The 27,995-nt window shown below is 37.3% G+C and overlaps 5 protein-coding genes and 1 long non-coding RNA gene across 7 annotated transcripts; 3 read left to right on the top strand and 3 right to left on the bottom strand.

Annotated features, from left to right (window-relative positions):
• The first annotated feature begins 393 nt into the window (after window positions 1-393).
• Window positions 394-6,901, top strand: itprip (inositol 1,4,5-trisphosphate receptor interacting protein). Of its 2 annotated transcripts, none has more exons than XM_023288575.3 (2): window positions 394-500; window positions 3,231-6,901. In XM_023288575.3, exon 2 carries the CDS (start codon window positions 3,298-3,300, stop codon window positions 4,909-4,911), a length of 1,614 nt encoding a protein of 537 aa, XP_023144343.2. In that variant the 5' UTR covers window positions 394-500; window positions 3,231-3,297; the 3' UTR covers window positions 4,912-6,901. The 2 variants fall into 2 exon arrangements, with proteins under 2 accessions (XP_023144343.2, XP_054874689.1); XM_055018714.1 differs by lacking the exon at window positions 394-500 and adding an exon at window positions 527-847.
• LOC111580715 (glutathione S-transferase omega-1-like) lies at window positions 5,481-9,431 on the bottom strand. Its single transcript, XM_023288580.3, has 6 exons — window positions 9,275-9,431; window positions 7,738-7,846; window positions 7,418-7,640; window positions 7,225-7,326; window positions 6,921-7,027; window positions 5,481-5,881 (listed from the first exon to the last, which is right to left on the bottom strand). Exons 1-6 carry the CDS (start codon window positions 9,387-9,389, stop codon window positions 5,731-5,733), a joined length of 807 nt encoding a protein of 268 aa, XP_023144348.2. The 5' UTR covers window positions 9,390-9,431; the 3' UTR covers window positions 5,481-5,730.
• Window positions 9,432-9,494: 63 nt separating this feature from the next.
• LOC111580713 (cilia- and flagella-associated protein 43-like) lies at window positions 9,495-11,903 on the top strand. The gene is made up of 7 exons (XM_023288577.3): window positions 9,495-9,620; window positions 9,740-9,993; window positions 10,165-10,261; window positions 10,370-10,532; window positions 10,699-10,762; window positions 10,990-11,134; window positions 11,259-11,903. The coding sequence occupies exons 3-7, from the start codon at window positions 10,204-10,206 to the stop codon at window positions 11,471-11,473; spliced, it is 645 nt and encodes a 214-aa protein (XP_023144345.2). The 5' UTR covers window positions 9,495-9,620; window positions 9,740-9,993; window positions 10,165-10,203; the 3' UTR covers window positions 11,474-11,903.
• A 144-nt stretch (window positions 11,904-12,047) lies between these two features.
• LOC111575710 (glutathione S-transferase omega-1-like) lies at window positions 12,048-16,283 on the bottom strand. Its single transcript, XM_023280995.3, has 6 exons — window positions 16,125-16,283; window positions 14,144-14,252; window positions 13,827-14,049; window positions 13,642-13,743; window positions 13,338-13,444; window positions 12,048-12,452 (listed from the first exon to the last, which is right to left on the bottom strand). Exons 1-6 carry the CDS (start codon window positions 16,237-16,239, stop codon window positions 12,302-12,304), a joined length of 807 nt encoding a protein of 268 aa, XP_023136763.2. The 5' UTR covers window positions 16,240-16,283; the 3' UTR covers window positions 12,048-12,301.
• Window positions 16,284-16,358: 75 nt separating this feature from the next.
• On the top strand, window positions 16,359-17,764 carry LOC118471062 (uncharacterized). Its single transcript, XR_004848278.2, has 3 exons — window positions 16,359-16,469; window positions 16,590-16,706; window positions 16,809-17,764. It is a non-coding gene; the product is annotated as an uncharacterized LOC118471062 (long non-coding RNA).
• On the bottom strand, window positions 17,530-22,261 carry LOC111575699 (glutathione S-transferase omega-1-like). The gene is made up of 6 exons (XM_023280984.3): window positions 22,106-22,261; window positions 19,930-20,038; window positions 19,605-19,827; window positions 19,420-19,521; window positions 19,116-19,222; window positions 17,530-17,944 (listed from the first exon to the last, which is right to left on the bottom strand). Exons 1-6 carry the CDS (start codon window positions 22,218-22,220, stop codon window positions 17,794-17,796), a joined length of 807 nt encoding a protein of 268 aa, XP_023136752.2. The 5' UTR covers window positions 22,221-22,261; the 3' UTR covers window positions 17,530-17,793.
• Window positions 22,262-27,995: the final 5,734 nt, after the last annotated feature.

Here is a 27,995-nt window from a genome sequence, read left to right as displayed (position 1 = left end):
GTATTTTTTTATTGATTTTTCTTTATATTTCTACTTTTATTAGCCTTTTATTTTATGGATTCATTTTTTTATTAGTTTTTATTTGATAGCAATATTATTTACTTTTTATGTTATTTATTCTTGTTTATATTTCCACTTTTATTTTATTATTCTTTTATAGTTTTTGAGTTTTTTGTGTGTGTGTGTAATTTGGCACTCTCGCTACTCCATATATAACGACCTTGAATCTCGAAAATGGTACAATTAGCAGTTGAAGATGTAAAGATTTCTGTTTCTGGAGCCTAACAACGGTGCTGTTTTGCACACAGTCATGATTCATCGTGAAACTCTGCAGCAGCTCACAGTTAAAACTCCCAGTTGAGGGGCAGCTGGGCGGTTCAGTTCTGGGTGGAGCTCACAGTCAGGAAATGTACAGAACCGAGGAACTGTCTGCGCATGAGGCTCCTCTCACCGGATGAAACTTTATCATCATGAATTCACCCAGAAACGGCGCAGATCGGGCAAGTTTGTCCACTTTTTCCAATCTGATCTCTAAATATACTTCTCTGAACATCGAGTCCGAGCTGCTCCTCCAGCATCTTCCTCCTCACAGAGCTGCGTTTGTTCCAGTGACTCATGTGTCTGGAATAATGTTTGCGAGCCGCCACATTTCCATCATTTTTGTTGCTAAGACAACAGAGGAGGTCCGAACCACGTCATGTGTGTAATATAAACGTTTGCTTTTCATTTTCAAACACCCTGACATCATTGGATGCAGGATGAAGCAGCCAACAGTGGTGGAAATGTATTTGTTTTACATTAATTCATGTGCTTTAATAGGATTTTACACCTATTTCATGCTACTATAGTAAGTATTCTGCTCTTAACTCCGCTTTATTTATTGTTTTTACTGTTTGACAAATGCAAATAGACAAAAAAGGCAAATTAACACAATGTCTCAACCCAGTTTTAAACACAGGCGCAACGTTTTGAGAAAAATTACAGAAAATACAATGCTAATACAGATGCAAATACCACAAGAAACACTGAACATGATTCCACATGGTGCTTAAAAGTGGTTGTTGTTGCCATGGTGACTCATGAAGTTATTAATTTGCAGCTTTGTTCATGTATTTGCTTGTATTTTCTGTATTCAAACCATTTTCCCTCGACATTTTTGATAAATATAGTGTAGGTTTTTACTTTGCAGAACAAAATGTCACTTTTTGTCCAAAATATAGGTTAGCATTATCTTATAAAGTATTTTCCCTCTACATTTTGTTAAATTAGTGTAGAGTTTTATAATTTTTTGCTTGCATTTCAGCTGTTTAAATGTGTTTTCTCAAGTTGCAATCCAGTTTGCTTACTTTGCAGAACAAAATATGTTACTTTTTGTCCAAAATATAGGTTAGCATTATCGTATAAAGTATTTTCCCTCTACATTTTTGTTAGTGTAGGTTTTTATAATTTTTTTGCTTGAATTTCAGCTGTAAATGTGTTTTCTCAAGTTGCAATCCAGTTTGCTTAGTCCAGTTTGAATTCCAGGCATTATTATAAAGTAAACTAAGCATTACTGCGTAAGTTAAAGTCAGATTTAGCGCAATCAGCCACAAAATCTTCTTACCTTGCTAATGAATCGGTATAATATCCATAGAATGCAATTCCACAGCAGTTATTTTGATAAAAGCGTAAGGATATGTTCATGTTTTTACAGTTTTAGTTTGTTCAACACTGTTTCTGTGTGACCAAAGTTTCAAAAATGCAAGCCCACTCCCTTTAAACTACATAAATAAAACCATCACCTCTTTGCTTCAGATGTGGTTTAGTGGAAGCCACATTCTTACACTACACAGGTTCTGCCACAGATTATGTATTTTTTTTGGCAGAAGCTGTAGATGCTTTGTTACAAATTCTTGGGCATCACAGAAATCGTACTTCTCACTGCCAGAAAATGTACAACATTATAACCTTTCTTTTGGAGTGCAGTACATTGAGTTCTGCTGCAATATTTTCACATCGTGGTACTGTTTTTGTGGCTTAAGTAAAGGGTGTGAGTGCTTCCTCCAGTCTGGCAGTCTGTCCTTCTATATTTATACTGTTTTGAGCCCTGAATTGTAAACTTTCAGGGGAAAAGTGAGTAGCCAAAGAGGATTAAAGCCTTTGTTTGTGTTATTGTCGTGTTCTGCTATAAATCATTTAAAATGAAATGATTTTTAAATGAGGTCCGTCTCGGGTCTCTTGTCTGGCTCGGTGTTTGTTTTGATGGACGGATCCATGTAAGTGTTGGAAGACTTCCCAGTGAACAAGTCATGGGAAGTTTCCCTGGCGATGTGGCCTCGCGTACTCCGCCTTCACTGCTGTCATTTTGAAGCTGAAGTCTGACGGAGAACACTTCATCATCTCATGATGTTCAAGGGAGATTATGATGCATATGTACTTCCCTTTTAGCGTTTCACTTGAAGGTTAGGGAAGTCCCATTTTAGGCACATAGAGGCACATTGTAAGACTTAATTTTAACTGTTGCAGTGATGATAGTTTTAGTAATTCAGCCATTTGTCACTGGAATACTCCTGTGGGATGTTGGCTATTTTCTTGTTGTTATTCTTGCTTTTAATGTCTTACTACATAAATACCTCTTACAGCACTGTAAGTTACAAGCAAGTAGCTGTGACATTTGGACATGCACACTACACAGGGTTAAATTCTGCTTCAAGATGTGCAAGACACTTATGTCATTTCCTCTTGTATGCAGTATATTGCTTTACTTCTTGGTTGTCTGATGACATTCACGAAAGAAGTTAACAAGTCAAGTAAAAATCGACTGTTTTGTTTGAGCAGAAGCTGCATTTTCTACTGTGCAAACTTGGACATTTTCTTTTTTTTAAAAAAAGGGTAGTGTTGTTCTTTTTGTTTTGTGATAGAATGGTAACAGGATGTAAATGTTTGCAGGCACAATGTGTGGTAACTAAATAAGGTTATCAGAGAAAGAAGGGCGACGTTCTTGTAAAGGGCTCCATCTTCCTTCCTCTCGTGTTGCACAGTCTGATACTGGACTTGTGCGTCACTCAGAGCACCGCCTCTATATTTAGAGGTACAATCTGTGCTTCCCCCTGATGGGTGGAGTGATCTATATAAAAAGAACTGGATTTATTATATCTAATCATTTCCATACATTTTATTCAGTGCACTAGTGCATTTTTGTCTCATGTCTACTAATATGTTTAATAATACTGTTTCTGCTTTTGTTTTAGGATCTGAGCTGCAGCTGCCTCAACTTCTACACAGTGTTTGAATGTGCACATTAGAAACTAGCTGAACATGCAAGGGGCCATTGCACGAGTGTGCATGGTGGTGGCTGCTGCCATATTGAACCACCCCTCGCTCTTCCCTCAAGAAAACACCACGCTCCCCGAGCAGGACGAGGACCTGATAGCTCGCATGCGGGAGCATGAAGAGAGGCTGGAGATGGAGCAGGCCAAGCTGGAGAAAGAGCTTTCACAGATGGACTCAAAGCAGGAGGAGACCAGCTCGGAGGAAGGTTACAGTTGGTACTTCTGGAGTGCCTTGTCTTTTGTGATATTCCTCACTATCGAGATGTGTAGGGTGGATTTTACCGAAGCAGAAATCCGGCCAGTTGAGGATGAAGACGTGTTCTCAGAGACTGGATCCATCACTTCCAGGATGATGGTACTAGACAAGGACATCCTGAGCAACTTCTGTGACAAATGCACCTACGCTGCAGCCCATGAGAAATGGAGGGTGAGGGAGTTTGTGGAGGGTTTTGCAGACGACCTGCTCGAGTCGCTCAGGAGCGTGTGTGACAGGGAGGTGGATATGGAAGTCGGGGACTTTGTCGGGATTGGAAGCATGTTTGAGTCTTGGAAGGTGTGCAAGCCTCTGATGTGCGATCTGATAGTGCCTTTCTCGCCTCCAGACCCGCACTCCTTCCAGTACCATCTATGGTGCAGCCCGTCCAGTAACATACCTCCAGACATGCAGGGCTGCGGCAAGATAAAGGTGACCAGGTTTGGGGAGAACGAGGAGGGCTGCCTCTGTGGCTCTGCTAACCTGGGAGAGGACATGCTCTGTCTGCTGCACAGCAGGAATGACGCAGCCGGAGTTAGCCACAGTCCTGATGAACTGCTCTGCTCCAAAAACACACACTTCTTAGCCAAAGATCAAGTCATGAGGTGGTTTCAGATCTCTGTCACCAAAGCGTGGGGACGCATCTCCCATAAGTACGACTTTGAGGTCACCTTTCGTAACCTGGATGCCGCTGGAGCTCTGAAGATCCGGTTCCGTTCTGGGAAAGTCATCGTAATGAACATCATCCCGGTGGTTCAGCTGGAGGATACAGATGCTTATTTTGTCTCACACTTCCCATCAGGTTGTGACAGCTGCCCCGACCCTTACTGGCCTCTGTCTTTTGCCATCTACGAGAGGAATTTGCTGAAACATTTTGCTAAACGCCTACCACAGAATTCCTGTCATCTTCACTGCCTCCAGATTGTTACTTTTCTGCACAGAAAGCAGTCAGGGCTCACGGGGAAATGTGCCCTCACTAACTACCACCTAAAAACCACTCTGTTGCACTTGTTGCTGAGTAAAAAGCCCTCGGCGTGGGGCGCTGAGAGCATGGAGCACCGGCTTCAGGATGTCATCGGCTTCTTGCAGAGGAGCCTGCAGGAGAAGAGACTAAACCACGTCCTGATTGGGAACAGTAAAGTGCCCAAAGAAGTCCGGGTTCCTGAGATGATTCGCAAAGTGGAGCCCATAAATCTGTTCAGATCTCTGGTGTTGCAGAGGGAACTTTACGCAGCAACAGTCAGGCATTTTCAGGAGATGCTGAGAAATGCAGCTGTGCTTTTACAGGAGTACACACCTCACTTATCAAATGGAGGTTTGCACCACAGTCTAGATGAAAGCTTATGAGCTCTGGTCATACTCAGTGTTAAGAGTATGTCTTTAAATATCAGTCAGTGTTACCAGAAGTAATGTTACTAATAGAAGATGCACCTCTATAAGCCGTGGCTGATAACTAATATAGACATGCAGTGGCAGAAGCTAACCAGTGTACTGTTTTGCAGTGAATTCAGTTTTATGTAACATTTAGTACAAAAATAGCATCTGATTGGTCAGTGATGTCTGTCTGTCCCTATAATAAGTAGCAACAAGTAATCTATATGAAAGATAATACTTTTAGAAATGCTTTCTAACAGAAATACCTCTCATACTATGCAGGTCCAAACAGAAACAGCATTTACCAAACAGTACAGCAGTGTTTTGTTTTTCAGTCATACTGCTGCAAGTCTGATGGCAGCTATTAAGAGTTCTAATGTTCTCTTTTTTTAATTACTTTTTGCAGCTTCTTTCTTCATTTTTTTGTGATACTTCTACTGTCTTGATGTCAGATCTTTGGACCACTTGGTGTTATCCTGGGGGGAAAACATGTTTTTTTATGCATTTGTAAGACAAACAGAAAATTCTGATTCAGGCCAGAGTCATGGCATGGACAGATTTTATTTTAAGTGACACTTTGGATTATTGAAAACACCCTTAGTTAAGCGATTATTGTATGTCGTTGTCATTATGGAAATTTCATCTTTTCCTCTGATAACAAAATACCTCGTAAATGTGCATTGAAGGCACATTTTTGATCTTTTGAACTGTTATTACATCAGAGTTGGAAAAAAACCCAGAAAACTTAAGATATGATTATAAATGGACGGTTGGGGCTTTGGTCAGAATTTTCTACAGGCCATAGTCATAGTCGGGTTTCCCAGTGGCGTAGGCCTCTATGTAGACTCTGTAGGTGTCTGTACCATGCATGCAGGCTTTGACAGCTGGGTCCTCCCACATGAGCTCTGTCCACTTCTTCAGCTCAGGTGTGCCGTCCATGCAGCTGAGGATACAAAGGGATAGAAATTATTCACAGAAGACGAAACATACAGTCTTATGCAAAAGTTTAGTCAAATTAAATATTTGGTTGTTTGTTGAAGTAGGAAGCAGTAAATACAACTGCTGCAAAATTGGTATGTGCCAGATTTTGGGCACTTCTCTACTTGTAAAGTCTTAAGTTTTATTTACTTGTTAGGCTTGTTGTCGATACAATTGTCTGCTGACAACTGAGGCTGAACGATTTGGGGAAAATATCAAATTGCGATGCACGTTTTGATTTTTTAAAGTTGAGCTTCAGTTCAATATTACCATGCGATAGTGGATTACCACATCAGAAACCATCAAAAGTGTGACTGCTACACAAAGAGGATGTCATAAGTCTGTAAAACCACTGACAAGACAGTTTAAACAGTATAAGTGAAGCGCGCTGCAAAATGTATGAGGTGTAACTTATGTTAGTTGATCCACAGCGTCCACACCTAAACCATGACTCATCAGTGCACATATAGAAGCACTTCTAGCATGTAATTTCCAAGACGGTTAATGGGAACTGTGGGAGTCGAGACAAGATCTGGAAGAGCAAGAATGTTAGATACAGCTGCACGTCTGCTGGAAAAAAACAAAACCCTCATATGACCTTCAGGAAGGTTTAGCGGTCACAGAAGTGGTGTAGTGGTGAAGCACCAACAGGGTTTGCATACAGGAGGAAGAAGAAAACCTTGAATGTCTGACGCTAGGCAAGAGACAAATGCTGTGGATGGATGAATTTAACACAATCACAAACAGCATGTTAGAAGAGAACTTTGTCCGCTGTTGAACAATATGATGGTTGAATTTACTTTTTCTGCTTCAAAAACCAACTAAATATGTAATTTGGCCAACAATCTGTATTCTACTGTAAATCTGACAGTTTCTCTGCCCTGTATTGTGTACAAGCCAGACTTTTGTAATTTTTTGTACGGTTTCCTTCTGTCAGTTGACCTTGAGTGCCTCCATAAATAAAACATATTTATTTTTAAATGTATTTAAAGATTGTTACTTACTGTTCCAGCCCAAAGGCCGCCAGCCTCTCAAACCACGGCCACATCATGTAGTCGATCATTGTGATGGAATCCCCACCAAAGAACTTTGACTTCTTTTTAACCAGATCCTGAAAATTAACATTTTATTCATCAGTATTGTATAACGCTGACAGACACATGGATGATTCACATATTACCTTTCACCATTTATTACAATGTATCGGCAAAGTGCTTTCAAACTCACTCTTTGGGACAGTTTTGGCTTGACCTTCTATCACATGTCAGAATATATGAAGAAACTAGAGGACTAAGCTTTGTGACATACCTCATTTAATTTGCCAAACTTCTCTTTCAGTTCAGCTTCCAGGCCTGTGACATCATCACCTTTACGTCTCCCCATTGGGATCTTGTAGAATAATGGTAAAACCTGCAGAAAACAACAGTATTAATATAGTTATTTGATGATGGCATTAAAGAACAAGCACACAGAACAGAATCTAAGTTTTCATGCAACCTGCCTTGGAAAAGTGCTCCAGCATCATCTTCTGTTGAGCTTTGCCATAAGGAGAGGAAGGAAGCAGCTTCTTCCCAGCATAAACTTCATCCAGGTAGTCACAGGTGATGGGAGACTCGTAGATGATCTCTCCAGCAGGTGTCTCCAGGGTTGGCACGAGACCGAGGGGATTCTTCGCCAGGAACCACTCAGGTTTCTCTTTCAGGTGGATGTTGACGGTCTCATGGCTGGAACACAAAAGCAGGTTTTGCTAAATTTTAGATTACAGGAATATTATGTTTATGTTATAGTGACACAATGTTTATTAAATGATAACATCCTTACTTGATTCCTTTGGCCGCAAGCACTAATCTAGCCCTCTGGGCAAAAGGGCAGAATCTCATGCTGTAAATTCTGATTTTGTCTTTGGGCACCGGACCTGGTGCAGCACTTCCTGGAAGAAGAAAAAATGCAGTTTTTATTTATATGATGATGATTTGTATTTGCTACCATAAATGCAACGTTTCCACAACTTACTGTACTTTTTTATTTGACATTTTGTGATCTCTGTGAAAACTCACAACCATGTCATTTTATGTATTTGACGATATTTCTAAGAATCAGAAGGAGTGAGTTGTGGAGCCATCCACATTATAATATATATGTATCTAAACAGGAATGAGTGAAGACTGCAACAGTGAGCTTGCATTTTGAGTTTTACACTCTACATTTGTCTACCGATCAAAATAACATTCAGCTGAAACAGACAGAAAACTCATTTCCCTTCTTGAGTCATCACAGCTTTAAACTCTGCACCCTGAAGTCAGAGATCCAGTATTAATGCAGCGATTTATCAATTAATAATCAATTATTTAGTCTAAAATACCAATTTCAAGTTTTCAGGCTCCAAAGTGACCCTCAAATTAACTTCCAGGTCGGATTATTGGTTTAAAACTAAAAGCTAAAACTGGGAAATACAGAAAGATATCACATCTGATGAAGGAAAATTAGATCAAGTTTGGCTGTTTGTTTGATAAATGAGTTAAATTATCCAAACTAGAGCTGACAGAGTTCTTATTACTGATAGAAAATCTACTAATATTCCAGCTATAATAGACTAAATCATCCTTAAAAGGTTCTATGGCGATGAATCTGCGTTTTTAAAGCCTGAATCAGCCGATACGAGGGTGAGTTATTGAATTGTACTACTGCTAAAAATTCTTTCAAATTATGAAAAAAATATTTCTATATGAAACCAAGAGTTGTAGTATGAGTAGCAGTACATTTGGTGACCCTACAGTACACAAGAGTGAAGTTATTTAATTTTTTACTATAAAAATACCTTAAAATAAAATTGGGAGGTTATAGTGCTGAGTCATAGTAACTTTGCAAACTATGTATCAAACTCTTCTGCTGATATTATAGTCCAGACAAATCAAATGAACTACGTTTTAAGTTCAAAACTGCCAAAATCTACCATATTCAACAGTACAGTTAATATTCATGACAAAAAAAAAGAAGTTTCTTACTAGGACTGGATACTCCCGTTATCTATGTTTAAACTACATTAAGTGGGAGGAGGTCGAGTATGCATTCATCATGACTTTGCAAAATTTCGTTAATACCATTTGCTTCCTGTTTGATTCTGAGATTTCACAGCAAGTACAGACACGAGAAATGAGTGAGAGGGAGAAAGAGCATGCAACATGTCAGCTTCATAAGGAGTTCAACCACATTTAAATGCTATGCAATGCAGGAAGGTTAAAACAAAATAAACTTGACAGATTTTAGAGGTGAAAACGTGGCTAATTTACCTTGTTAGCACAAAAAAAACTGCCTAAAAGACATTTTTTCAGTTAGTCGTAATTATTTTACGTCTTACCTTTGGTCAAACACTTCTCAGAAGCCATCTTTACAGTTGAGGTGTGCAATGAAGAGACAAAAAAGCCTTGGCAGAAATGTACAACGCTGACGGGAAGAGAAGGAACAACGGACATTCAAGTACGGCTGTATTATTTAATTTGTACGCTACTTCCGGGGTGGGCGTGTCAAACTGAGTTCCAGCCAATGACATCTGAGAATGGTATCTTGGGGTTACTATGGATACGCAAGAACTCACTCATCAGTTTGTTGTGTGTTTGAGAAATAGTTTAATTTTAGCTAGTTTTGTTGCTCATTTAGTTACATGCTCATTTTAAAATGGACAACATTGGAAGTTTAGAAGTCAGGTATGTGCTGCTACAGTTGCCCCTATCTAGTTTTTTTTTCTTATTTCGGTACAATTCCCATACACAAGCCTGTAGATGCTAATGTTAGCTAATATTAGCATTTTTTTTACTCCTTACAGGTGGATACAAGGCTTTACAAACAAGAGTATCGACTTTGTGGACAATGAAACAGTATGTTACATATGTGGGAGTCATATCTGTTTCCTGAACATGGAGACAAAAACCCAAAGTGTGTTTCAGAGTCCTGGCAGAGGCATTGGTGCATTAACAGCTAACAGCAAGAGTGGGATTTTTGCTTTCTCTGAGCAAAAACTATCCCCCTCTATATTTGTGTACATTTTCCCCGAGCTTCAGTTGAAGAATGAGCTAAAAGGTAAGGTGATATTGTCTCCCAAGTCAGATAACTAGATAAATCTATGCAGCTACCATACATTTAGCTATGATTTGCTGCAATCATGCATTGCTCTTTGTTAGTTTAGATGCATCCCTTCTATTGTATATTTATTTTCTCACATAAATCCCACACAATTGGTTCTTTTTGTAGGAACAGCCCAACTGGACTACACATCTCTGGCATTATGTGATGGTGGTCCTTATTTGGCCTGTTGCTCCACTCTTCCTGACCACACCATTACAGTGTGGTAAGCCACTGAAAGCAGTAGTATACCTTTTCTGGGTGCCACCTAACTGCAGTTATGTTTATTCAGGCAGAGCAGCTTTGTCACTGTAATCATGACTGTGCAATGCAGGAACTGGGAAAATGCTGAGTCACTTTGTACACAACCACATGCTGGAAAAGATGTCATTTCTTTGGTTTCCTTTGAACTGGTACCAGCTTTGTGCTTTGGGTGCTACATCCCTCACTGTCTGGAATATTGAGAAGAGTGCCAGCTTTCATGTCCTGAAACCAAGGTAAAGCACAGCTGGCTGCACAATCATGTACTTAAAATCTACAGTCATGGACATGATATTTTCTGTGCATTGGATGTGAATTAGTTGATAAAGTTAACTTCATAAGCAGCAAGTGTAGCAGTCAGACAATATTATTTATGTGTATGTCGTATTTGTTGTATTGCAGTACGATAGAGTTTCCAGCAAAAGATGGGTCCATTATTGAGAGACTGTCACCCACCCTTCACATGGTGAGCAACAAACTGATTTTGCTCCAGAAATGCCTCCTACATCTCAAAGGAGACAAAGAATTGTTATTGACATTTTTACACTCACTAAATATACTTTGAAAACTGTATATGCTTGTGAAGCAGCCATGTTTTTAGATCGATTAATCTGTTTGTTGGAGAAACTATCAGTCAGGGAAAAACAAAGACAAAATGTAAACTGTTACCCAACTCCCCATGTGTTTCTACAGACTAAACCTTGTACCAGAGCCAGACTGACTCCTTCTGCCATCTGCTGGACAGCCACATCAGAGCTTTATGTGGGCTGTGAGGAGGGCTTTCTGCTCCTTGTTGATCCAGAAAGCCTTTCTGTCTCACTTCTCTTCAACCCCACAAGTAAACAAACATGAACACTGGGATGTGGTAGATACGTAAAAAGTCACTGGAAATATTTCTGTTGCTTAATTTTATTTGGCATGGAAAACATTTGACATGCTCTTTGTGTTTTGTTTTTGTTCAGCTGCAGATGCCACCTCTGAACTCCAAGAGAGCAGCTTTCAAAGCCTAACCTTTAATAAGAACAATCTGATCGCTGTAGGGAAGGTACAAACCCATGCACCTTTTAACACCTGTATGATGTCTTTAAACATAACAGATCCTCCATTAATTTGCCGCAATCATGCATTGCTCACAGTCAAATCAAAGCTTAAGAGCTCAGGCCGTACACAGTGTTAAGAGTATGTCTTTAAATATCAGTGTTACCAGAAGTAATGTTACTAATAGAAGATGCACCTCTATAAGTTGTGGCTGATATCTAATATAGATATGCTGTGCTTTTTTTTTCCAGCAGATGCTTTATTCACTCCAGAGAAGCTACCCAGTGTGTTGTTCAGCAGTGAATTCAATTTTACATAACATCTAGTACAAAAATAGCATCTGATTGGTCAGTGATGTCTGTCTGTCTCTATAATAAGTAGTAACAAGTAATCTACATGAAAGATAATACTTTTAGAAATGCTTTCTAACAGAAATACCTCTCATACTGTACAGGTCCAAACAGAAACAGCATTTATCAAACAGTACAGCAGTGTTTTGTTTTCAGTCATACTGCTGCAAGTCTGATGGCAGCTATTAAGAGTTCTAATTTCCTTTTTTTATTACTTTTTGCAGCTTATTTCTTCATTTTTTTGGTGATAATTCTACTGTCTTGATGTCAGATCTTTGAACCACCTTGTGTTAACTTGGGGGGAACATGATGTTTTTTTTATGCATTTGTAAGACAAACAGAAAATTCAGATTTATTCCAGAGTCATTGCATGGACAGATTTTATTTTCAGTGACACTTTGGATTATTGAAAACACCCTTAGTTAAGCGATTATTGTATGTCGTTGTCATTATGGAAATTTCATCTTTTCCTCTGATAACAAAATACCTCGTAAATGTGCATTGAAGGCACATTTTTGATCTTTCGAACTGTTATTACATCAGAGTTGGAAAACCCACCCCCCCGAAAACTTAAGATATGATTATAAATGGACGGTTGGGGCTTTGGTCAGAACTTTCTACAGGCCATAGTCATAGTCGGGTTTCCCGGCGGCAAACGACTCCATGAAGGCCCTGTGGGCGTCCGCACTGTGCATGGTGGCTTTGACAGCTGGGTCCTCCCACATGAGCTCTGTCCACTTCTTCAGCTCAGGTGTGCCGTCCATGCAGCTGAGGATACAAAGGGATAAGAATTATTCATGGAAGATGAAATCACAGGACATGAATATACAGTCTTATGCAAAAGTTTGGCCAAATTATATTTTGTTCTTTGTTGAAGTAGGAGTAAATGGGTCAATATATAATTGCGGGACTTTTTGTAACATAGTTGACAGGTATCGTAGTTGACATTTTTGCTGTTTTCAGGCTAAAATCAGCAGGGCCGCCTATAACCAAACACCACATCGCATAAAGTTTGCTATATTGCCAAAAAAGAAATATCCATAATGATTATCTCATCTTAATAAAAACAACACAAGCAACACAATGTTTGAATAAGCTAATTTTATTATTGTTCAGCTAATTAGAAGGTGGTTGTTATTAAATTTGGACGGTTATTTAGTTGACATTTTAATGATATCCAGTCATTTTTTATTAATAAGTGATTGTTTCCAGAATAAATAATTATGGAATTTGTAAAGACACGATCATGATGAACATTTTTTTTTTTTTTTTTTTTTTTAAACTTTTAATAAAAATGTAAGCAAGATATATCCCATGGATTCCAAAAGTCCCTCAATTATATATTGATCCAAATACAACTGCTGCAAAATTGGTTTTAAATTGTTACTTTTACTATTTTTAAGCATATTTGCTTAAAACGTGCAATATGGTGGTTCAATTTATTTTTTCTGCCTTTCTGCAAAAACCAACAAAATATGCAATTTGGCCAATGATCTGTATTCAACTGTAAATCTGACACTTTCTCTTCCCTGTATTGTGTACAAGCCTGACTTTTGTAATATTTTTGTACGGTTTCCTTCTGTCAGTTGATCTTGAGTGCCTCCATAAATAAAACATATTTATTTTTAAATGTATTTAAAGATTGTTACTCACTTTTCCAGCCGAAGGGCCACCAGCCTCTCAAACCACGGCCACATCATGTAGTCGATCATTGTGATGGAATCCCCACCAAAGAACTTTGACTTCTTTTTCACCAGATCCTGAAAATTAACATTTCATCCATCAGTATTGTATAACGCTGACTGACACATGGATGATTCACATATTGCCTTTCACTGTTTATTACAATGTATAGGCAAAGTGCTCTCAAACTCACTCCTTGGGACAGTTTTGGCTTTACATTCTATCACATGTCAGAATATATGAAGAAACTAGAGGACTAAACTTTGTGACATACCTCATTTAATTTGCCAAACTTCTCCTTCAGTTCAGTTTCCAGGCCTGAGACATCATCACCATTCCTTCTGCCCATTGGGATCTTGTAGAATAATGGTAAAACCTGCAGGAAATATTAATATGGTTATTTGATGATGGCATTAAGGGACAAACATAGAACAAAACCCAAGTTTTCATGCAACCTGCCTTGGAAAAGTGCTCCAGCATCATCTTCTGTTGAGCTTTGCCATAAGGAGAGGAAGGAAGCAGCTTCTTCCCAGCATAAACTTCATCCAGGTAGTCACAGGTGATGGGAGACTCGTAGATGATCTCTCCAGCAGGTGTCTCCAGGGTTGGCACGAGACCGAGGGGATTCTTCGCCAGGAACCACTCAGGTTTCTCTTTCAGGTGGATGTTGACGGTCTCATGGCTGAAACACAAAAGCAGGTTTTGCTAAATTTTAGATTACAGGAATATTATGTTTATGTTATAGTGACGCAATGTTTATTAAATGATATCCTTACTTGATTCCTTTGGCTGCAAGCACTAATTTAGTCCTCTGGGCAAAAGGGCAGAATCTCATGTTGTAAATTCTGATTTTGTCTTGGGGAACCGGACCTGGTGCAGCACTTCCTGGAAGAAGAAAAATGAGTGAAGATTGCAACAGAGCTTGCATTTTGAGTTTTACACACTACAATTATCTACAGATGTCAACTTCTTTGCAGATTAATGTTCTACATACCAAACACGGTTAATTTTATACCTTTAAAACAGTTACAGATTAAACTACTCAACTTTATATAAAGGAGTTAAATTATAGTGAACAAAAATGTAAAAGCAGCATCTAATATTTTATTAAACTCTATCCAATATGTTTAGCATAAGATAATTGGTAATTGTTGATATAGCCCTCAGCATCTCTATAACAGAAATGACCCATGTCCGTTTAATTGCATGCTATATTGCAAGTGATAAAGGATTATAAATCAGTAATGAGTCACACATCTGCAACACAGAGTTAATGAAGTTGTTCATGCTGGCTTGTTCAATGTTGTCCATCTCTTCATAAAGGCCTTGGTGAAGTCGGTGGACATTTTTGGGGACAGGATCATGCTATTAGAGGCATCCATCCACAGCTGTCTTTCAAATGGTGCAGTTGTACACATTCATGCACCTGGCTGCAGCCCTAACTGACGTGCCAGCATTCAACAGCCCGTTCTTGATTTTCTCTTATCAGCTGTGGCATAGTGTAAAGTCAATACAGCTGCATTTTAAAGTGGCCTTTTGTAGTCGCTGGTCAAAGGTGTGTCTGTCCTGGTCACACTATGTGATCATAGTCCTTCACCTGAATACAGTGTGGATTAACTCAATGGCTGAGATTTTGTCACTTGTTTGTGCACCTTTGGCTACCAACAGAAATGACATTTTAAACTTCTTTTGTTTTCTCTCAAAGTGTTGCATGTTGCATTTATAATTCAGTTCAGTGTAATTCCTATGCTGTTTCCATGGTAATACCCAAATAACCCTCAAAATATTATACTACGACTCATGAAAATATTTCAGTTTACTGATATGGTCTTCTTTGTTTGTTTTCTTTTTTTAATTGTTTTTTTATACCTTGCATTAATAATCTAGTTAAATCAAACAAAGTACTAATATAAATAATAATAATAATCTTATTAGAACTTCACTCTTGGAGTGAAGTTATTGAATTGCATTACTAATAAAAATTCCTTAAAATTCCAAGAAAATATTTTTATATCAAACTAAGAGTTGTAGTATGATCAGCAGGAGCCAGCTGAGAGTTGGAAAGAGTTGAATTTCTTTACAGTGCATAAGAGTGAAGTTATTGAATTGTATTACTAATATAAATTCCTTAAAATTGTAATTGTTTCTTTTATATCAAACCCAAGGATGCAGTATGACCAGCAGGAGCCACTTGATGGTTGCAGAAAATTTGGTGATCATTGATTTTTTTTTTTTTTTTTTTTTTTTTACCATAAAAATTTCTTAAAATAAAATTGGGAGGATAAAGTGCTAATATTCTGCTAACATTATAGTCTAGACAAATCAAATGAATTGCGTTTTAAGTTCAAAACTGACAAAACCTACCATATTCAACAGTACAGTTAATATTCATGGCAAAAAAGAAGTTGATAACTCGGGCTGGATACTCCCGTTATCTACCTTTAACCTACATTAAGTGAGAGGACGTCTAGTGCAGTCAGGATGACCTTGCAAATATAGCGTTCATATCATTTGCTTCTGAGACTTCGCAGCAAGTAAAGACAGAAGAAATGAGTGAGAGACGGCAAAAGAGCATGCAACATGTCAGCTTTATAAGGAGTTCAACCACATTTTAATGTTATGCAAAGCAGGAAGTTCAAAACAAAACAAACGTGATAGATTTGAGAGGTGAAAACGTGGCTAACTTACTTTGTTAGCACAAAAAAACACAGCCTAAAAGACACCTTTTGAGTTTGTCGTAATTATTTTACGTCTTACCTTTGGCCAAACACTTCTCAGAAGCCATCTTTACAGTTGAGGTGTGCAATGAAGCGACAAAAAAGCCTTGACATAAACGCGCAAGGTTGAAGTGAAGAGAAGAAACAGCGAACATTGAATTACGGCTGTATTATTTAATTTGTACGCTGCTTCCGGGGTGGGCGTGTCAAACTAAGTTCCAGCCAATGACATCTAAGAATGGTATCTTGGGGTTACTATGGATATGCAAGGACTCGCTGATCAGTTTGTGTGTTGTGTGTTTGAGAAACAGTTTAATTTTATTTTGTTGCTAATTTAGTGACATGCTCATTTTAAAATGGACGACATTGGAAGTTTAGAAGTCAGGTATGTGCCGCTCCAGTTGCCCCTATCTAATATTTTTCAAAAGTTTTCTTATATAAGTAAACCCTGGTTACTTGAGAGAAAACATACATTGAAAACTAAATCTGGCCTCTTGTTCTTCAGGGGCAGATCTATATGCTGAACTCAGCCTAGTCAGACGAGATTGTGAAGGTCCTGGATGTTCTCAGTGGAAACTTTGTGACAGCAGCTTTGTTGCACACTGACAGGAATATCTGTGTGGTAAGGCATTTGTGTTACTCAACAATTACAGTGTCTTGCAATGATGTAATGATATATAATTTAGATCAGTATCTGTGATATTTGTGTTTTTACCTGTTACAGTCATTGAGGGAGTCTGGAGAACTGCAGCTGTGGTCCTCAGATGGTATCTGCATCAGTTCGCTGTTTCTTCAAGCTGAGGTCAGATTGACAACATATGAACATTTGGAACATGTGTATTGTGCCACTTTAGTACAAGTGTTCTATGATTATTGTCTATAAATGACTTTAAATTAACCAAACAATTATATTTTTAAGAATACTGAGAAAGAATTTAGTTCTAAACATGTGAAAAACAATTAATCTGTGTCTGTTTAGGTGACAAGTCTAGCCTGCTGTCCTATTGCACATTATGCAGCTGTTGTTCAGCAGTGAATTCAGTTTTATGTAACGTCTAGTACAAAAATAGTGTTTGATTGGTCAATGATGTCCCTCTGCACCCATAATAAGTAGCAACAAGTAATCTATATGAAAGATAATAGTTTTAGAAATGCTTTCTAACAGAAATACCTCTCATACTATGCAGGTCCAAACAGAAACAGCATTTACCAAACAGTACAGTAGTGTTTTGTTTTCAGTCATACTACTGCAAGTCTGATGGCAGCTATTAAGAGTTCTAATTTCCTTTTTTTATTACTTTTTGCAGCTTATTTCTTCATTTTTTTGGTGATAATTCTACTGTCTTGATGTCAGATCTTTGAACCACCTTGTGTTAACTTGGGGGAAACATGATGTTTTTTTATGCATTTGTAAGACAAACAGAAAATTCAGATTTATTCCAGAGTCATTGCATGGACAGATTTTATTTTCAGTGACACTTTGGATTATTGAAAACACCCTGAGTTAAGCGATTATTGTATGTCGTTGCCATTATGGGAATTCCATCTTTTCCTCTGATAACAAAATACCTCGTAAATGTGCATTGAAGGCACATTTTTGATCTTTTGAACTGTTATTACATCAGAGTTAAAAAACAAACAAACAAATAAACAAAAAAAAACTTAAGATATGATTATAAATGGACGGTTGGGGCTTTGGTCAGAATTTTCTACAGGCCATAGTCAAAGTCGGGTTTCCCGGCGGCGTAGGACTCCATGAAGACCTTGTAGGTGTCTGTACCATGCATGCAGGCTTTGACAGCTGGGTCCTCCCACATGAGCTCTGTCCACTTCTTCAGCTCAGGTGTGCCGTCCATGCAGCTGAGGATACAAAGGGATAGAAATTATTCATGGAAGATGAAATCACAAGACATGAATATACAGTCTTATGCAAAAGTTTGGCCAAATTATATTTTGTTCTTTGTTGAAGTAGGAGTAAATGGGTCAATATATAATTGCGGGACTTTTTGAAACATAGTTGACAGGTATCGTAGTTGACATTTTTGCTGTTTTCAGGCCTAAAATCAACATGGCTATGCAAAATTGGTTTTAAACTGTTATTTTTACTATTTTTAAGCATATGTGCCTAAAAAGATTTTGGGCACTTCTCTACATGAAAAGTCTAAAAGTTTTATTTACTTGTCAGGCTTGTTATGGACACTTGTGACTTTTCAGTCAGGTCAATAATTGTCAGCTGACAACTGAGGCTGAACGATTTGGGGAAAATATCGAATTGCGATTATGTTTTGATTTGCAATATTGTTTTTAAAGTTGAGCTTCAGTTCAATATTCCCATACGACAGTGGATTACCACATAAGAAACCATCAAAAATATGAGGATGCCAAGAGTTTGTAAGACCACTGACAGTTTAAACCCTGAGTCAAGCACACAGCAAAATGTATAAGGCATATGTCAGTAGAACCACAGCATGCACACCTAAACCATGCAATATACATTCATCAGTGCACATTTCAAAGCACTTCCAGCATGTAATTTCTACTGTCGGAAATGTCATTAAGAAGTGACAGTAAATGGAAGCTGTGGGAGTCAAGACGAGATCTGGAAGAGCAAGAATGTTAGATACAACTGCATGTCTGCTGGCAGTGATGAAGCACCAACAGGGTTTGCATAGAGGAGGCAGAAGAAAACCTTTGATGTCTGAAGTTAGGATAGGCCAGAGTAATTCTGGAGACAAGTGCTGTGAATGGATGAATTTAACACAATCACCAACAGCATGTTAGAAGAGAACTTTGTCCGCTGTTAAGCAATATGGTGGTTCAATTTACTTTTTCTGCTTCAAAAACCAACTAAATATGTAATTTGGCCAACGATCTGTATTCAACTGTAAATCTGACACTTTCTCTGCCCTGTATTGTGTACAAGCCTGACTTTTGTAATATTTTTGTACGGTTTCCTTCTGTCAGTTGATCTTGAGTGCCTCCATAAATAAAACATATTTATTTTTAAATGTATTTCAAGATTGTTACTCACTTTTCCAGCCGAAGGGCCACCAGCCTCTCAAACCACGGCCACATCATGTAGTCGATCATTGTGATGGAATCCCCATCAAAGAACTTTGACTTCTTTTTAACCAGATCCTGAAAATTAACATTTTATTCATCAGTATTGTATAACGCTGACAGACACATGGATGATTCACATATTGCCTTTCACTGTTTATTACAATGTATAGGCAAAGTGCTCTCAAACTCACTCCTTGGGACAGTTTTGGCTTTACATTCTATCACATGTCAGAATATATGAAGAAACTAGAGGACTAAGCTTTGTGACATACCTCATTTAATTTGCCAAACTTCTCCTTCAGTTCAGTTTCCAGGCCTGAGACATCATCACCATTCCTTCTGCCCATTGGGATCTTGTAGAATAATGGTACCACCTGCAGAAAACATTAATATGGTTATTTGATGATGGCATTAAGGGACAAACATAGAACAAAACCCAAGTTTTCATGCAACCTGCCTTGGAAAAGTGCTCCAGCATCATCTTCTGTTGAGCTTTGCCATAAGGAGAGGAAGGAAGCAGCTTCTTCCCAGCATAAACTTCATCCAGGTAGTCACAGGTGATGGGAGACTCGTAGATGATCTCTCCAGCAGGTGTCTCCAGGGTTGGGACGAGACCGAGGGGATTCTTCGCCAGGAACCACTCAGGTTTCTCTTTCAGGTGGATGTTGACGGTCTCATGGCTGAAACACAAAAGCAGGTTTTGCTAAATTTTTTGACCAAAGATTAAAGGAATATTATGTTTATGTAATAGTGATGCAATGTTTATTAAATGATATCCTTACTTGATTCCTTTGGCCGCAAGCACCAATCTCGCTCTCTGGGCAAAAGGGCAGAATCTCATGCTGTAAATTCTGATTTTGTCTTTGGGCACCGGCCCTGGTGCAGCACTTCCTGGAAGAAGAAAAAATGCAGTTTTTATTTACATCTTACTGTGATTTTGTGATCTCTGAAAAAACTCACAACCATGTCATTTTATATACTTGACGACATTTAAAAGAATCAGATGGAGTGAGTTTGTGGAGCGATCCACATTATAATATATGTATCTGAACAGGAATGAGTGAAGACTATAACAGTGAGCTTGCATTTTGAGTTTTACACTCTACATTTGTCTACAGATGTCAACTTCTTTGCAGATTCATGTTCTTCATACCAAACACGGACAATTTTAGTAGTTATAGATTAAACTACTAAACTTTATATAAAGGAGTCAAATTATAGTGAATTAAAACATAAAAGTAGCATCTAATATTTTTTATTAAACTCTATCCAATATGTTTAGCATAAGATAATTGGTAATTGTTGATACAGCACACAGCATCTCTATAACAGAAATGACCCATGTCCATTTAATTGCATGCTATATTGCAAGTGATAAAGGATTATAAATCAGTAATGAGTCACACATCTGCAACACAGAGTTAATGAAGTTGTTCATGCTGGCTTGTTCAATGTTGTCCATCTCTTCATAAAGGCCTTGGTGAAGTCGGTGGACATTTTTGGGGACAGGATCATGCTATTAGAGGCATCCATCCACAGCTGTCTTTCAAATGGTGCAGTTGTAGACATTCATGCACCTGGCTGCAGCCCATTCTTGATTTCCTCTTTTCATTTGTGGCATAGTGTAAAGTCAATACAGCTGCATTTTAAAGTGGCCTTTTTATAGTCGCTGGTCAAAGGTGTGTCTGTCCTGGTCACACTATGTGATCATAGTCCTTCACCTGACTACAGTGTGGATTAACTCAATGGCTGAGATTTTGTCGCCTGTTGTCACCTGCTTGTGCACATTTGGCTACCAACAGAAATGACATTTTAAACATTTTTTTGTCACAAAAAGTCACAAAAGAAGACCATTTGCATGCTGCATTTATAATTCAGTGTAGTTCCTATGTTGCTTCCATGGTAGCACACAAATAATAACCCTCAAATATTATACTGCTACTCATGAAAATGTTTCAGTTGTAACAAAAGATTTGTACTCATATGGTTTTCTTTGATTGTTTTCTTTTTTGTTTGTTGTTGTTTTACCTTGAATTAATAATCTAGTTAAATCAAACTAAGTACTAATATATAAAAAAGGATAATATTAAGGAATTTCTATTTGTAATACAGTTCAACAACTTTACTCTTAGACAGTGTCGAAGAGTGTTATTAAACACTCCTTAAAATTATGGGAAAAAATATTTTTATATCAAACCAAGAGTTGTAGTACGATCAGCAGGAGCCAGTTGATGGTTGGACAGAGTATATTTTGTTTACAGTGCATAAGAGTGACGTTCTTGAATTTTATTACTAATATAAATTCCTTAAAATTCTAATTTTTTCTTTTATATCAAACTTAGGGTTGCAGTATGATCAGCAGGAGCCAGTTGATGGTTGCAAGAAATTTGGTGCTTACTGAATTTTTTTCTATGAAAATCCTTTAAAATAAAATTGGGAGATTATAGCGCTGAGTCATGGTGACTTTGCAAAAATATGTATCAAACCCTTCTGCTAACATTATAGTCTAGACAAATCAAATGCATTGCGTGTAAAGTTAAAACCTGCCAAAATCTACCATACTCAACAGTACAGTTAACAGCCACGGCAAAAAAAATATGTTTCTAACTAGGAGCGGATTCTCCCGTTATCTATGTTTAAACTACATGAAGTGGGAGGAGGTCGAGTGTGCATTTGTCATGACTTTGCAAATATAGCGTTCATACCATTTACTTCCTGTTTGATTCTGAGATTTCACAGCAAGTACAGACCCAAGAAATGAGTGAGGGAGAAAGAGCATGCAACATGTCATTTATAAAGAGTTCAACCATATTTAAATGTTAGGCAAAGCAGGAAGTTCAAAACAAAATAAACTTGACAGATTTTAGAGGTGAAAATGTGGGTAATTTACCCTGTTAGCACAAAAAAAACAGCCTAAAAGACAATTTTTGAGTTAGTCGTAATTATTTTACGTCTTACCTTTGGCCAAACACTTCTCAGAAACCATCTTTGCAGTTGAGGTGTGCAATGAAGCGACAAAAAAGCCTTGGCAGAAATGTACAACGCTGACGGGAAGAGAAGGAACAGCGCACATTCAAGTACGGCTGTATTACTTACTTTATACGCTGTTTCCGGGGTGGGCGTGTCAAACTAAGTTCCAGCTAGTGATGGCTGATCGAGGCTTTGTTGAAGCTTCGACACTTCATTCTAAACATGGTTCATTACTCGAGGCCTCAATGACACACAGTGCTCGAGTAGGACATCTAGTGGTCAATAATATGAAGTGCAATCAAGACGTGGTCGTTGGTTCATGGATTGTTTTGGATTTGATTCGCCATGCACACATTCCTGTTTGACTACACTAGATGATTGTATGGGTTGTAGTGGACACAAAAATAATATTACTAGTAATAATAATGACAATAACTATTGAAGAGCACGTTTCTTATTTCCCATGTTTGTCTGTATCCCGATATACTCTTTGCTTATATTCTGTGTTATGAAACATTTAAACGGTGCTGCTACATTCATGAGATGCTCTACAAATACAGACTGATGTCATTTTCACATGGGGCTGGTGCAAATAAAGATTTTATGGATTATTATGGATTTTGGCAAAGTATGTCTTGGGGTTTATTGGTAAAGAGGTCAGTGAAGAGGGTGTGCTTATGTAACTGGTTATGAGGTTTTATTGAGAAATAATTTATCAACAGTTTTGGGACCACTGTTCCCTCTAAGCTGCGCGCGATACTTTTTTTTTTTTTTGCGCATTTATCATCTATTTTTTTTGCCATTTTCGAGTTTTTTTTAACTTGAGTCTCGACTCGATCGTTTTTCTCAGGAGGTTGGACTTCAGCCTTTGTGCTGGAGGGTTGAACCCTCAGTTCCAAGACTTTCAAAGCCTCCAGACCTCCCGAGTCCTCAGGACCTGAGCTTTCACACAGTCTGAGGGCTGAAATTTTCTAAGTCCCACAGTAGTTCTCTGTTAGATTGAACTTCCAGACAGTCCAAGGACTGATATCTTCTAAGTTCCTGAGTACTTCTCTGTTAGTTTGAACCTTCACACAGTCTGAGGACTGAAATCTTAAAAGTTCTTGAGTAGTTCTCTGTTAGTTTGAACCTTCAGACAGTCTGTTAATGTTTCGATTAAATCTTTAAGGTTTTTCTTTTTAAATGTTTTACCACCTTTTAATGTTTAATTTTCTTTTTAAATCCTTCATTGTATTTTCAGTGTAATTCCTATTTGAACTTTTATTGTCTTTAAGATATAATTTTCTAATTAAACATTTAATTTTTTAATTAAATGTTTTGTCTTTTTTGGCCTTTTATTGGATAGGTGTACTGAAAAACAGACAGGAAATGGGGAAGACTTGGGGCAAAGGGCCACTAGCGGGACTCGAACCCGGGACGCTGTGTCAGGGACCAGCCCCTGTACATGGGTCACCCGCTTAACCCGTTGAGCTATATGAGCACCCATGTTTTGTCTTTTTAAGGGTTTAATGATCTGATTAAATGTTTTGCATTTTCAAAAATGTTTAACATTCTTCTTGTTCAATTGTATTTTTTAAATGTTTAATGATGGAAAATACTTCATCTGTAATTTCTAATATTTGTATTTTAAAAATTTTGTTTAATTTCATAACGACATGTATTGTATCATGTTGAATGATCTCATTCCATATTTTGTCTGTTTAATAGAGTTAAACATTAAATTACATTACATTATATTAAACAGACAAAATATGGAATGAGATCATTCAACATGATACAATACATGTCGTTATGAAATTAAACAAAATTTTTAAAATACAAATATTAGAAATTACAGATGAAGTATTTTCCATCATTAAACATTTAAAAAATACAATTGAACAAGAAGAATGTTAAACATTTTTGAAAATGCAAAACATTTAATCAGATCATTAAACCCTTAAAAAGACAAAACATTTAATTAAAAAGTTAAATGTTTAATTAGAAAATTACATCATAAAGACAATAAAACTTCAAATAGGAATTAAACAGAAATTAAAATGAAGCATTTAAAAAGAAAACTAAACATTAAAAGGTGGTATATGTACATATAATTTAATTGTATTTAATGTTTAACTCAAACAGACAAAATATTGAATTAGATAATTCAACAACATACAATACATGTCATTATGAAATTAAACAAAATTTTTAAAATACAAATATTAAAAATTACAGATAAAATATTTTCCATCATTAAACATTTAAAAAATAAAATTAAACAAGAATATTAAACATTTAAAAAATGCAAAACATTTAATTAGATTATTAAACCTTTAAAAAGACAAAACATTTAATTAAAAAATTAAATGTTTAATTAGAAAATTACATCTTAAATTTCTTAAATCTTTTTAACAATAAAATTTTTTTAAATTTTTATTGTATTATTTTTTTTGTTTGATTTAATTGCTTTTATTTATGTAGTTTATTTATTTAATCTTCTTTTTCTATCAAGATTTTAACCCCAACCTTAAAAATGAAATAAACCCTTAAATCACAATGAAAATACTTCTGTTGTCACAATCATGAGTTAGTCAATTATTCAGTTTATCAATTCAACTTTATTTGTTTAGCACCTTTTACACAGATGACAAAACTAAACAAGCAAAGAGAAAAAACTATGATTAAAACTCAAAAACATTCAAAAAAAAAAAGATTTAACATGGTAATAAAATATGTTGTGTCCAGGGGATGGAGGGAGTTTATTGAAGTCTTCTTGGGCTCACATAGGAAGTCATTTAAAATATAAACTTGATATTCAGTCTAAGGAAACTGCAGAGCGACAGAAGTACCAACAATATCTCCAGTTTTCTCCTTTAATGAGTCGACTCTTCTCGTGCTTTCAGACCAAAGAACTACAGAATCTTTACAACCTGCTCAAACTCTTGGTACAGGACCTCACCACACGGGTCAAGAAGGTTTCCATCTCATTTCTACTCTGAAGCTCACCTTCTCCTGCTCAAACTACTGACAAATGTTTCTGCTGCTCTACAGTCTGGTCTCCAGAACTTCCTAAAAACTCTCAAAGGCTCTTCTGCTGCAGGTTGCTTTGTAGAACTGTTGCAGAAAACCTCACTAAACCACATGGAGGGGCCTCAAGATAGTCGTCCAAATGAAACCATACAAAAACCAAACTAGCACAACCCAAACGCTAAAGTCTCCTGCAGCCTACCAGAGAACCTCTGAGAACAGAGAATCAGGACAGGAACTCTTACCTTCTGGACAACCAACACTGGTTCACAAACAAGAACACAGAATGTGTCTGACCAAAAACCTCTGAAGACTCACTACAGCCAAGATAAAGACACAACTGCACCAAATCTACTAATCACTGCACACATTAGCACCATGTGCTAACTGTGGCTAAAGAACCTCATTTACCAAGACAACTATCCAGTACAAAGCCCTAAAACACAGCAAGAAACACATTAAAGCCTATTTTACTGCTGGAAGCTGCAAGCTAACGCCTAAAGAACAAACTAAAGCAATGGAGCCAAACCCAGTTCAGTGGTGAAGAGAAGCAGAGGAAATGTTTGTCTGCAGCTAAATAAAGCAGGAAGACACTGAGCTGCTCAGGTGTTCCTGATAACACCAAGCTGCTCAGGTGTTCCTGATAACACCAAGCAGCCACCTGGACAGCCAATAGGAACACAGCTTCCTGGGAGTCCAGAGGGCTGGCTTAGTGAAGGAAATTTAATTTAAAGTTGAAGCAGAAAGTTACCAAAGAAAGTTGAAAACCACCTTCTGATACCTGAAATCTCTGAGTTTTCACACAAAGAACACCTGAACATGTCAAACTGGTTTCATAGTAGAACCATCATTGTAAAAACGTCATAGTATGGTGTGTTGCTCAAAAAACATTAGGACCCGGCTGTCAGGGGACAAACATGTAAGAAACATGAGAACAGAGAGAACCCAACCAGTAGGTCACAGTTTATCATCCCCCAGTCATCTCCTGAAGTCCATATGGTGAGAGACATCAGTATCTGGTTGTTCATTTACCAGAGGATGCTTATAATCATGCTGATGTGGTCTGTACTCTACAGTATTTTAGTGACTCAATAAATGCCTAAATTGTTTTTTTTAATGCTTTTCAGTTTTTAATAAACATTTAAGAGCCTATATGTGATCAATAAATGACCTTTGCCTATCTTAAGAAAAACTCACTCAGAACTCTGATATGTTAACAGTATTAAATAAATCAATAAATACATGCATACACACAAAAATAAGTTAATACATTAACTGTGTTAAGATAAGATTTAGATTTTTAAAAAAGTTGTTTATGTTTTTGCAGAATCCAGTATTGCTCACTGGTTGGTCATTACATTTTATTAGTTTGATTTCACTGTTTAAAATGATGCCACCTCTTTTCAGACAGAACCTGTGATAATAAAACAATACAAAATTTTTAGTTCCGTGTTAATAAAGCACTTAAAGCTTTAAGTATGGCTAAATGCTTTTTTCAGAATTAAATATATCACTCCTTAGGTGGTAGTGGCCCCAAGTTCAGTCAAGTTGGAAAGATATTCACAGATTCAGACTTCCAGCATCAATAACTCATTAGATATAGGTTGTCAAAACATAAACGGTGCCTCTTTCCCATTGTTGCAAGGCAGACAATGTGCTACAAGCCCAGTTTTATCAAAAGTAGCTGTCTTTCAAGCTACAGGAATAACATTGGTGTATGTGGAGTGAACAGGGTCCATCTGCAATTTGCAAAACCACTGCAACAGTAGAGAGACAAATATTCAATAACTTCACTCATACATTGTAGTGTCACTAAAATCACTGCAGCCTTCAACTGGCTCCTGTTGTCAAAGTGTCTTAACAGAAATGTAAATGCTGTAATTTGATTCTTTTAATGAACCATGTAACTTGAATGGATGTGATGCTGGTGTGACCACAGTGCACATGTCTGATGTTGCTCACAGTGGTCCAAGGGACGCTCAGGGAGTTTGTGTGTTTGCTCAGACTCATGAAAAATTACAGGGAACATTGTTTGGGACTCAAGCAGTTCCTTCTTTTACTCACTATCTCCCCAGCCTTAGAAAAAAAAAAAAACCTGTTCACGCGGCACAGATGAGGCTGAGGTACACAGGAAATGTTTGGCTCCATTGTACAAGTTTGGGTAAACGGTTTTGTGGGTTGCCCAGTAAGCCAGTGGGTCTGCCGTTCTTTCTACAATTGCATTCGCTGTGGCGCTTTGCATTTGCCAGGCTCTACTTGCGTCTTCGTCTAATAGGCTCCACAGTTGAACTGAAAAATATTGAAGATCATCATCATCATCATCACCAGAAATGTCAGTCATTCCCTATTCAGAAGAGAAAAAAAAATACCTGTGGAAGGTGCTGCTGGTGGTGGAGGATGAGGCTGTGGTGGTGCTTGTGACGTAGATGACTGCTGCTTGGTATTCTTTATGTTAATTGTTGTGCATTCTGTTATTAAACGTTCTTTCACACTGGCTGCCACTCTGATTGGTGAATCCAAAAGTTTTGAACTGCAGAGCCACAAGTGTAGCAACAGTCAGTGAACTGTTCTTTTCTTTGGTTTGTAGTCTGTCAGCTAAGCACCTGACAAGGTTCTGTGCCAGGTGTTGTGGCATGGGGGTGGTGAGTTGGGAATATATATATATATATATATATATATATATATATATATATATATATATATATATATATATATATATATATATATATATATATATATATATATATATATATATATATATATATATATATATATATATATATATATATATAAAATCTATCTATCTATCTATCTCTCAAAACAAACTCTAACTCTCAAAGCAAAAACAACAGCAAAAAAAACAATCTAT

Source organism: Amphiprion ocellaris, chromosome 16 (assembly GCF_022539595.1).
Source record: "Amphiprion ocellaris isolate individual 3 ecotype Okinawa chromosome 16, ASM2253959v1, whole genome shotgun sequence".
Taxonomy (NCBI): Eukaryota; Metazoa; Chordata; class Actinopteri; family Pomacentridae; genus Amphiprion; species Amphiprion ocellaris.
Note: the sequence above shows the minus strand (reverse complement) of the source record. Positions and strands in the feature narration are given on the sequence as shown.